This window comes from Lissotriton helveticus, chromosome 12 (genome assembly GCF_964261635.1).
Source record: "Lissotriton helveticus chromosome 12, aLisHel1.1, whole genome shotgun sequence".
NCBI lineage: Eukaryota > Metazoa > Chordata > Amphibia > Caudata > Salamandridae > Lissotriton > Lissotriton helveticus.
Genome location: NC_136073.1, coordinates 613,451,698 through 613,464,007, shown reverse-complemented (window position 1 = coordinate 613,464,007; position 12,310 = coordinate 613,451,698). Strand labels below are relative to the sequence as shown.

Here is a 12,310-nt window from a genome sequence, read left to right as displayed (position 1 = left end):
AAAGGAGAGGGTGCCCTCATAGTTGGAAAGGGTTTGGGGTGCAGGGGAAAGCTACAGAGGATATGCATGAAACTCCTCCTACCTATTTGTAATGGTTCAAACCACTGACCTGACATGGATACCACATTAATGGTTACTACCAAGGAAGCACAGCTGAATACAATGGCATGCAGTGTAATTAAAAGAGGAGCCTTACCTTCAGTAATTCACAGGCTGGCTTAATAAGCGCTGCCTCCATTTCTGCTATCAGCTCCTTAAGGTCTGACACCTGACCTGACAGTCTGCTCTGGTTTTCCTCCATTTTCTGCTCTATCTCCTTCTCGTCCTCTTCCAGTACTTTAAGAAGGGCTTGCTGCTTCGTTATCAGAAACTGGTGAAGTTTTTCAAATTCAGACTCAATTTGTTCTCGCTCAGCTTTGATTTTTGCCTGATTAAAAATAATACACACAGTGAAATAGAGAGAAATCCATGTAATTACTACTTCAGATGAACCACAAATGAATATCTGATCTTTGAAACCTAGGCAGAGTGTTGATATATGTCATGGGCATTTCTCCTAGAACCTTCACTTTAATGTAACACAAAATAAATCAGATGTTATGTAATGTTATGTTATGTTAATGGAGCTTTTAAAGAGCTGTATCCAGGGTAACAACATGCAACGGGTAATGTTTATTTAATCTAAAAATATACAGTTGTATCTCAGCGGTTTAAAAAGAAGGTACATTACACCTGCCTTTATTTCTGAAGATCTCATGCCCTCTTCACTTTTAAACTTGGTAAGATTTCCCAAGCTCTTCTTTAGTATGTCCAAGCGTTTCTGGATCTTTTCCTAGAAAACATCGAAACAGCAACATTTTATCTTCTTGTGAAATGAACTTAGACAACAGCATTGAAGATGGGAGAGTCAAAAATACTTTTTCTTTTAAATGATTTGTTTATTGGCATGCGATATAAAGAACAACATAGAGGCGAGGGCCTTGAACAATCAACCATAAATGGGGGGAAGGAAGGAGGGTTTGGGGGGGTGGAAGGTCAGTTCAAAAAGAGCAGAACAGTATCCCATGGTGAGAAACAGAGAGATCGTCTGACAATGTTACTGAATCGGTGAATTAAAGATAAAAGCTTAGTGCAGCCCAGGCCCCTCCAAAATGTAAAGTTATATAGGACTCCTCCAATGCAGCACCACACATCGGGGGAGCCAAACGCTCCTCGATAATACAGGTGCACCTTGTGAGAAGTTAGCCTGGCATATGATGTCCACTAGTTCTAGTGGGCACCTTGCACCAGTCTAATCAACCCTTATTGATGGTGGTTGTAAAGTCAACCTTATAGAAAGCTATCCTAGTGGTAGCATGAACCAGCAGTCTTTAGGCTAAGACTTCAGTAGGCGAGTTAAGCAAGTTGTTTTACCATTTATAATCCCTTGAATACCAAATAAAAGGACACCACACAAGGTATAGATCAAATGTATATGTATTTAATCTAAACACAACCCCTCTGCACTCTTTATGAGGTCAGAGGTAAAAATACAATACAAGTCACACAGTAAATATACGATAAGTTGACAGTATACGTTATGCCCTAGGGACCTCACAAACCAAATACTAAGAAAGTGGTACCACGAGAGAATTAGAAAGCAGGCCTTGGGCCTGTGGAATCGCTGGGGCTACACTAATCAACCAAAGGTTAGGAAGGAGGAAGCCCACGGGAGACGCGTGCAGTGTCTAAACACAGCAGCGGGTTACCATTGACTTTCTATGGAGATCGTAAAAGTTACAAATATACAATTTAAGGACACTTCCGGATGGACTAGGATGGAACCCTTTTAAACTCGGACACTTTGGGAGTCAAGACCCACGGGAGCACCGGAGTACTCGTGTTACCTCACCCAAGGAAGCCGGGTGCATAGGTGTCTTTTCGTGTCGGGTTTCGTCATTGTTTTCTATGGAGAGCTGCAAAGAAGTGCTGCAGGCGACCAGAGGAAAAGTGTCCACGTGGATCCAAGGGTGGATCGGAGATGAGAAGAACCTGAAAGCAGAGGGGACAGAGTCTGGGTCACTAGCCAGTGACCAGGAAGGTACCAGGAAGGTACCAGGAAGGAACCAGGCGATGTCGGGGTGCTTAAAGGTGAAGAAGGTGAGTTTGTCTCTTTAGCCACGAGGTCCAGGAGGCATCGGCGATGACCAGGTGCTGGATTCGAGCTGTCCCACGATGGATCTAGATGACTGCGGTGTCGGTATCTGAATTGGACCCAACAAGCCTTGGCAACCACAACCCACGCAGGATGTCGAGATTGGCTCTGTTGCAGACCAGCAAGGTCTGTGGAGCTTCTCCTTTTCAGGGAAGCTGGAGCAAGCATGGAGCAACCAGGAAAGCAAGTTAAATTCAAAGGAAGGTCTTCAGGGGGCTCACAAGCCAACGGGCAAGGTACCGGGTAGAAGCGTCGAGCTCAAATGCAAAGGCGGGGCCCACGGGACACTCGCGGAGTGTGAGGGCCTGGGCTTCGGTGCAAATGGTGCTCGAGGCTGAGGCTTCTCGTACCCCAATGCACAACTTACTGAGGCTTCAGGAAGGGAGTACAGGTAGCAAAATGCAGGATTTCCAAGATTTCCGGGCCCACGTCTCTCATGTCCGCCACGTGTCTCAGCTTTGCTGTGGATGTGGGTCGTGGTCAGAGAAGTCTGCAAGTCCAGTTCTTGAGTCACAGAGTCTTCGGGATCCGAGAGGAGCCTCGACAATACAGACCGGCGAAGTTGCTGTTGGTGCCTGTTTGCACAGGGTGGTCACTCCTTGACCACAAGGGAGATAGCTTCCGTCTTCCAGTCGAAATGGAATGTCGAAGGTCCAGGATATGTCTTTCAAAGATTCGTCCAGGGTAATCTAAAGTCCTAGGGACACAGCTCCTATACTTATACTAAGGATGGGGGCTGGACTGCCTGGCTAGGTCCCTCCTATGGGTGGACCTGAGAAGGGGGTAATTACACCCCTTTCCCTTTGTCCAGTTTCACGCCAGAGCTGGGGCTGTGTGCCCCAGCATCAGGTTTGAACTGGGCTATGCATGGAGCACCTTCTGTGCCCCAGGCAGTGTCTAGAAGCATTCACTGAATGCAGCCCTCCCTGCCCCAATACACAAAACCCCTGTCTGGGGAGGTGCCAGCACCTCCCTGGACAGGAAACCTATTGTCCAGGCCTACCCTGCCGGAGTTTCGTCCAGCAACAGGAGGTCAGACTCGTGTCTGTGGCAGCAGCATCCATTTTGTGATGCTGAGGCTCTGTTTAACTTTAACCGGGTAAACCAGTAACTACATGTCTTCTCCCTCTAAAGGGTGGCATGCTACTCTCATCGCCAGAACTAGCGGGGGGGAGGGGGGTAGTATTCCAAAGTGTTTGACACCTTACACAACATGTTTTGATGAAGCCAAACCAAAGTTAGCATTAACCGCGAGGATTATAATGCACTTAAGAGTATATGGTATGGCTATATCATAGAACAGTGCGTAAATAACAAATGGAGAGAGTAAGGGATTTTCCACGGAGGTGGAAGGAGGTACTCCTGGTCCCCTGGGCCCTAAGCTAAATAAACAACAAAAGGAGTATCACCATTGGACCACATCAATGGCCATGAATGGGATGTAGGGAGATGGAGATGTAACAAAAGAAAAATATTGTTTTGTTAAAAGACCCCTCACTCACCAACCTGGTTGGTGACATGTTTTATCATCGGGTTCCCACCCGGACTGCCGAGTGCCATCCGGGTGTGCTGCGACCCCTGATTACAGTGGAGCGGGTTCTTTTTTGTGAGTGTGGTGCAAAAACAAAAAGGATTAGTGATGTTAAAAATCGTCAGACCGCTATTTTCCATTCACTTAGATACTGTTGGTCATTTGAACCAACACTAGTATCCCACAACTGTTTTTAACATTGTCCAGTAGCTTCAGAATAAAATTCTTTTCGAGAAGTTATACTTGGACAATTTTTAACATCAGGTATACTATATCTAAGTAAGGGGTGATTACACCACCTTACCCAGGCTGTGAGAACAGGCCTGTGGTGTCAGTTTGGAAGGCAAACCAGGGGTGGCATAATACATGCTGCAGCCCCTGGTAGGCCTAGGGTGCACCTATGCCCTGGGTACCTATGGTACACTATACAGGGGCTCACAAGGGTGACCCAGTAACCAATCTTGTATGTATCTAAAGTACATGGAGTCCATTTTATAGAGAAAGCAGACAGACTGGGGCGCTGAATAGCAGGGTCCCAGGCCAACTAAGTCGAAAACCAGGAAAACACCAGGAAAAAAAGTGGGGGTAACCATATAGTCAGATTCCACCTTCCTACACGCCTATAGAGGTGTTGCCACTGCAGGATCAGGGGGCAAGTACCAGCAGGCTAGACCACATTTGCAGGTGATCAAGGTGGGGAGTTTCATTGTCATAAGTACGATAGCAATGGTTCCCAGATGTCTTTAGGGCGAGATGTCGGCCTTATTAGTTCTCAATAGCCGGCCAGTTGCTCCTGGCAATAGGCTGCATCTTGCAACCAGAACTCAAATATGGGAGCAGGTCCCCTCAACCAGTCAACAAAGTGGCTCGGTAACTGTATCAGTGTATGTAGGAAAGTAGGATCTGCTTCTTATGGTTACACACAATTTTTCCTTCATGTTATACTATTTTGACTAGTCTGACTGGGATCCTGGAAATTAGGACCTGAGTCTATCTGCTTTCTCCCTAAACTGTTATATCTTGAACTTAGGTACACGCCAGATTGGATACTGGGGTACCCTTGTCAGTCCCTAGTATAGGGTACACATGTACCCAGGGCAAAGGTACCCCAGAGGCCTCACATGGGCTGAAGCATGTATTATGCCACCCATGAGAGGTCATGAAAAATGGAACTACAGGCCTGCCATTGCAGCCTGTGTAAGTTGGTGCATGCACCACTTACTTAAGATATAGGTTTGCTATATCTAAGGGTCACTACACTTAAAACCTATGAGTCACCCTTATAGTAGGCCTTGACAATCCTGAAGACAGGGTGCTTGGTTCTAGGTGGGAGGGTGCCACTGCTTGAGCAGGACACCCCTGCAGCCTACAGAGTCCATTCTCCCGCATTGTTAGTGCTGCAGCCATTTACGACATGTAGAGTGGAATTATGCGACTGCGTAGTGTCCAACTCCAAAACGGCTGAAAGTAACCCTATTGTGTTTGGTGTCAAACATTGTGGAATCATAACCCCACACCGGTAACCAGTGTGGGAGGTATGGCTCCACCTCTCAGAAATGAGCTTTGTGAGGTCCCTGGTGTTCCCGGTACCAGCCTTCTAGTCCCGGGCAGCCCAAAAGGATTTCTGCCAACCAGAGACACATTTCTGCCCTCCAGCTGCTTAGCCAAGCTCGAGCAGGGGAAGGCAGAACAATAGGCATCCTCTCACAGGGAGGTGTGACCACCTCCCAGACAAGATTTAGTGTATTAGGCCTGGGTGGGTGCGCTTGGCAGAGACTGAAGATCTGCATGAGTGGCACATTTGGTGTCTCTGTGGTAAGTCCAGTTCAAACCAGTCCTGGGAGCCGTTGGCTCCTGCTCTGGCGCGAAACTGGACAAAGGACATGGGAGTAACCTCCCGACTGTCCAGACCCTCTCCTGGGAGGGTCCCCTGACTCTGTCCAACCCTCTCCAGTGGGAACAAAAGGGCTTACCTGACTGTAGGACCCTAGATTCGAGGTGGGTAAGATTTCAATCAAGAAACCACTGACCTTCGACTGTCTTGACACTTTGTACTTCACTGGACTTCGTTTGGGCCCGACTTCGTCTCCCTCTCCGTCCAAAGCATTGTCTATTCCAGTGCACCTTACAGGCTCCGTGCCGGACCTGTGGAGCATCAAGGACAACAGAAGATATCTCCTTTGGAGTGAATTAGTCACTCCCCTGCAACCGCAGGCACCACATTTAAACTGACCAGCCTGCTGCTCCTCACCGTTTACGGACTCCGAAGGCTCCAGCAACACAGGAGGTGGTTTTCAAGTCGCTTGAGGTTTGAGCTGCCCTCTTACCAAGTTTGAGGTCAGAATCCCTCATGGGGGCTGCAATACCTGTACCTCTGTGCACTGCGTACTTTTGCAAGTGCATATGCTTGTTGGTGTTTTAAAAACAAGTGCACTGGGCTCCGAGTAGCCCTAAACTCTGGCACCATTTCCTAAAAAGAACTCTGGCCTCCTAGCACAGAGTGCTCCGTGGGCTGCTGCTTTGTGAAACTGCTCGAGGTCCCCTCACGACTCCTGTGCCTCCAGCCTGTGGATTCTCTTGAGGGTCAACACTGCTCCCCTAGTTGCTCCAGGCCTGCTCTGACTCCCCTGTGTTTGGTGAGTCTCCAGGACCTCGTTTGTCTGAACAGTAACCTTCCTTGACCTTCTGCGTGGCTTGCCCCTACCATGTCTTATTGGTGTTCCAGCCGGACACTGACCCCTCAGCACTCAACATCCTTTGTGGGACAGCTCGCATCCGGATCCTGGTTGTCCTCAACATCTCCTGATCCCTATGGCTGCAGAGTCAAGAACCCCCTCAACGCACTTGAAGCACACAACATCGGTGGGCATTCGTCTACCGAGCCCCTGGTCACTCCTGAGTGACCCAGACTCTGTCCCCTCTGCTTTCATGTACTCACCAAGAATCCAAATTTGGATTCCGATGGACACTTTTCTTCTTCCCAGCAGTGGCTCTTCTTCGAAGTCCTCCATAGAGATCGACGGCAGGTACTGACGCCACTTCAGACTTATGCACCTGGCTTTCCTGGGATAGGTCACTCTGGTACCTCGGTTTTCAAGGGTGGGGTGGCCCTCCAGCCTCCTAAGTTCCACAGGGTTTCTTCGAAGTCCACTTAGAAGGGTCCTTAAACTTTAAAACTGCAATCAGGACTCTCCCATAGAATTGTATGGTGCACACGGTCATGTTCCCACACTGCACCCGTCCTCCGTGGGGTCCCTACTTACTCACCCTGGGTGGTTCCTTGGGGTCCCAGCGAATCTACATCCTCTAGACACTGTCTTGACTAAAGTTGTGGTTCTTATACCACTATTTTAGTATATGGTTTGGTCTCCCCCTGGAGCCAACTGTGTATTAGTACTATTTACTATTGTTTCTGAGCTACAGTATTGTATGCTTTGTGAGTATTTTCGTGCAGAAGATACTGTCATACTTAAATCATGTTATATAAATAAATACATATTTTTATAACTACTGTGTGGTTCTCCTTACATTTAACCAATACTATAATGTTGCATTCTGGTAAAACAAGCTGCTGAACATTCCTTCAAGACTAAGCCTGAAGGTTGCTCTCCACAGCTACCACTTGGATAGCTTTTTTAGGTTATCTTTGACCTCTTAAATCACCATAAGGGTTGTTTGGACTAGTACAGGCTGCCCACTTTAATTAGTGGACAGCATATACCAGGCCATCTTCTCACAGTACAATACATTTGATGGTGGAACTTAAAATGTCTCAGTACGTAATTAGGCGAGAGAGGCGCAGTCTGTTCGCAGGAGTACTTCCTCTGGTCATCCACGAGACGGGGGAATCTGAGGTCATGGCACAGACATCATGGGCTGCTGAGGGTGCAGATGGGGTTCTTGTCCCACATAACCGGAGCCTGCAGGAGGAGGTATTTGTCAAAATGTGCTTAATGGCATGTAATATGGGCGGAGGTTCAAGAAATGTGTCATGCAGTGCACGGCATGTGGTGTGGATCTGGTGATAAAACAATATTTCAGTGCATGAGGAGTGAGGACTCATTCAGTGCGAAAGGTGGAAGAAATTGCCCATCAGGGTAGAGGTCGGCAAACTTTGCGCAGGCAGGCAAGCATCTGCAGCCTTTTGCTGGTACCTGGAGACTTGAAATTCAGAAGAATACTGGATGTCTGAGCAAGTTTCCACTTGTGTGCTCTTGCTCTGGCGCCATCATCCTGCAGGGCAGGCAGCAATGGGTTGCGCACCATGGGAATGGACGGGGCAAAGAAGCATTGCAGTCGTACCCAACGGTGTAGACCATCCCATTCCCACCTGACACACTCTTCTGTGTTGATCTCTGTAAGTGGCAGCTTACAGGTCTGACAGATCACAGTAGGCAGTGGCCAGGGGGTCGCCATGTCTGCCTCCACCGCCGCATGTGGATGGAAGTTCTTAACTTTATGACCTGTCCCAGGGTGTACGTCAGTGATGCAGGGGCACCCCCCAGGGTTGCCCCTGCTCTCCGCTCTTATTCTCAATCTATATTGATCCCTTTCTGAGCAAACTAGATAATAGCTTAAGGATTAAGGGAGCATCGGTCAACGGAGTAGCCTATAAAACACTGGCATACGCCGACATCGTTGCCATTTTCACAACAGAGGTATGCCCTGCTCTTTCGGCAGTTTACGATCTACCCGAACGATTCGGGGCTGTTCACTCACTGGAGAGATTGGACCACCTTCATCTCTCACTCCATGGGCGTTCCAACGTAATCAAAATGACTATATTCCCGATTTGTTTTTACTTATTCCGCTCTATTCCCATTGAATTCCCAACACACTGTACTTTAAGCGCCGAAAGGGCGTGTTCAAGGTTTTTGTGGGGCTACCACAAAGCACAGAGGGAGATGAAGTGGATGATACTCCCTAGACTAAGGGGTGGCTGGGGCATGCCCTCTCTGCTGTTGTATCACTGGGCTGCACTCCTACAGCACATGTGTCCATTAATATCTGCTGGGAAGACTTTGGTGCCAGAACACTCAAGACCCTCAATCTTTGAGTTACTTCTTGGAGAGACTGCTTGTAATCGCTTGGTTAGCAACATCGAACCAAGCTACTACAAGAAAGTTACATTTAAGGTTATACACTCGGCCTTCTCGGTCTGGAACAAAATCCGCAGACGATTTGGAATTTGAATTCCAGAAATGTTATGCATATCTATTGCCCACTGTGGGCTTTATGAAATCAACGGGCCTTAATTAAGGTTGTATGATACATTAATTCAATGTATTTTTCGGGTACTGTGCAATTCGGGAGGAAGAAATATTTCTTCTTTGCGCTATGTAGGTGGGCCATATGTATGGGTAACTAGATATCAGCTATCAAAAAGAATTGGAGATAGGTGTGACTGGGATTGTATTTTTCCACCTTTGCTCTTGCTGATATAACTATTTCTATACACTATATATTTTTAAACATATTTTATGAGCCCCATAGCACTGCTCTCGTGATGTTTTATATTACTTAACAGTATTTTATTGTATATAGTAACAATGCGGTACTTTGCACAGTACTCTTTCTACCTTTATGCCTATCAATGTAGATGCATTCGTCATGATGATTTTTTTTTGTTGCACTGTCACTTTAAAAAGCCCTTCAGTAATGCACGTAGTATGTCATGTGATCAAGCTTTGTGAGGAAGCGAAACGCGTCATAGTGGACGCACTGGGCATAATAAAACTACTTTAAACTTTGCATCAGCAAATTCCGGGTCTACTCCTCGTCATTTCTGCCTTCCAAGGGCTTGTAAGTAGTGACGATTCTTTGTATATAGCTATAGGTATGCTATATCCAGGATGTCCGGTTTTAGGTTTAAACCTAAAATAACTGATAAAACCCCACTGAAAGAGAAATAGCCCTCACCAGTGAAAACATATAAACACTGAAAAAAAACCTGCACAACCACAAACTAAATGCCATTCAAAGAAAGGAAAAAGAGAGTAAGTCTTTTTTTTTCCTTCCTGAAGGGGCCAATACAATGTAACTTTGTTATACATGCTAGCAGTAAGAAAGACTGGGCTAACATTATTCTGCTTGAGTTTTGTTGTTTAGGGATATCACAAAAATATTGTTTTCTTCCTTTTTCTTTTTTTCAGTTTTGTTGTCTTTGGTCTAAAGATGAAGGATTTAGAAGCATGTTTTAGGTTTTGTTTAATTATTTTATAAACTGTAGAGAATCAGGAAATATCAAAATCCTATTTGATATTTTAGCTGTGTTTGATTCTTTTACTGATAGGTAAAATGGCTGGTTTCATAAGAATCTTTCCTAATATGTGTTATCACATTTACCCACAGAGAGTGGGTAAAAACCCTTAATACTTCAGCCCCCAGTTTCTAGTGAGTCAGTACTGATAGTAGGTGAATTGCCAACGCCTCAGGCTTTAAACATTCAATGCAGGGTAAAGTGACAAGTATATGTGAAAAGAGCACTATCACCAAGCATCTCGAATAGTGGTGAAAACTTGACACCAGACTTTGAAAACATGGAACGCAGTGTCACTTGGAATGCTCTGCAAAAAAGGTTGTTTCCAAGATCAACAAAGATTGGAGTGATATTGTTCGTATCTGCAGTGATTCCTGCTATGTATACGAACATTTTGTGTGATGACCTGTCAAAATTGATAGCTGAGCTGCAGTGCTTCCCTGTAAGAGATCCTTGCCACTTGTTAGATAGTATGCTGTAAGCTTCTTGATAATCTTCAGAGTTAATAAGGAATGCTATTGACTTTTAGTCCATTTTGGTGCACTGTTTTCTTATGCACAGGAACTAAAATGCAAATATTTATCATTTCATGCTTTGTGTGGCCTCAAAGAAAGAGTCATCCCAACTGTGTACCTTAGCTGATTGTTCTCAGTCCAAGGGGCTATGAATGCTATATTACCCATGTGGCAACCATTTACATAATTTTTGATGAGTGATGCCAAAGGCAAGAAATGTGAGGATCTTTGGTCGCATATTAATAGTGATGTGAAAAAAGTACACTCTACTGCATTCTTTCCTTTTTACAGGAAAACATAACTGCTGTAGTGGATATATTAAAAAAAAGTTCTAGATCTCTTCCTTAAAGAGGAATTTCCTCTGTAGTTTTAAAGGTGCTGCTTCATTTTTGACCGCTTCAGTAACTCAGCTCAATGCAATTGTTGCAGACCCTGCCTTGAGAATCGCAATCTTCAAGTGCACTAGTATTGGCATGGAAAGCTATGTTAGTGGCCAGAGTTAACACATTGTTTACTGGCTGTTTTGGCGTTGCTCTTCTCAAGAGACAATGTTGAGAGGGCCTTTTCAGGGAAGTTTACTTAGGAAGGAAAGAGCGAGCAGACATGACCAAGGCTCACGGAATAAGTATTGTATGGTGTACTTCAATAAGTTTAATTTTCAAAAATCTATTTGGATCTCATATACACTATACGTACAGTGGCTATATACCATGCGCTATCAGTGCAGAAAGCAAATAATGGAAAAACACTGTTTCTGCTGTTTTTAATGACGCAAAAATGTGTAACCACTGATAACTGCTTTATTTTTAACGTATTGAAATCACTTGAAAACACTGAAAACCCCCCACCAGTATTTACCAAAAATAGAAACTGAAAACAGGAAAGCCTATATATCTAAGTAAGGGGTGATTACACCACCTTACCCAGGCTGCAATTGCAGACCTGTGGTGTCAGTTTGGAAGGCCAGCCGGGGGTGGCATAATACATGCTGCAGCCCCTGGTAGGCCTAGGGGGCACCTATGCCCTGGGTACCTAGGGTACCATATACAGGGGCTCACAAGGGTGACCCAGTAACCAATCTGGTATGTACCTAAAGTACATGGAGTCCATTTTATAGAGAAAGCAGATAGACTGGGGCCCGGAATAGCAGGGTCCCAGTCCAACTAAGTTGAAAACCAGCAAAACACCAGGCAAACAGTGGTGGTAACCATATAGTCAGATTCCACCACGCACTACGCAAAAGAAAACTACCACGCAGATCTCGCCATAAGGAGGTGGGCACCATGAGTAAAAGCACAAAACAGCAGGAGCAGGAACAAGAGGTGCCGGGGGATGAACCAGGGGTCTACATCCACAAGAACAATGGGCAGAAATGGGGGAAGATAGGCCCTGGAAGACCCCTCTCTATCGGGCATTCTTTGAGCAATAGAGGCATCAAGGACAGCAGTGGAAACCAAAATTGACACCCTAAGAGTAGACTTGGGCCTATTGAGGGCAAACCATCGGAAGCTAGCAGATCGAGTCTTTGCAATGGAGGGTGAGGTTCATGACCTAAAACCCCAAGTGACCGCGTCTAACCAAAGGCTCTCCGACATTGAGAAGTGAGTACAGGTTCTGGAACTTAGGGCGAAGGACGCCGAAAACAGAGCACGCATAATAACTTACACATAGCAGGCCTTCTGAAGAAGATGGAGGAAAACAACATGATGGCCTACCTGGAACACTGGATCCACACCAAAGTGGCAGAAGAGGGGTTATACCAATAGTTTGCGCTAGAGCGAGCACACAGGGTCCCTGCAAGAGCAACTCAG

General features: G+C 45.9%; 1 protein-coding gene across 1 annotated transcript in view; it reads right to left on the bottom strand.

Annotated features, from left to right (window-relative positions):
* Nucleotides 1-12,310, bottom strand: part of LOC144798389 (E3 ubiquitin-protein ligase TRIM39-like) — a 231,881-nt gene that overhangs the window by 117,310 nt on the left and 102,261 nt on the right. Inside the window, exons 2-3 of the mRNA XM_078669229.1 lie at nt 737-832; nt 197-427 (exon numbers count right to left, since the gene is read on the bottom strand). Coding sequence (XP_078525355.1) covers nt 197-427; nt 737-832 — 327 coding nt within the window. The remainder of the gene's footprint in view (nt 1-196; nt 428-736; nt 833-12,310) is intronic.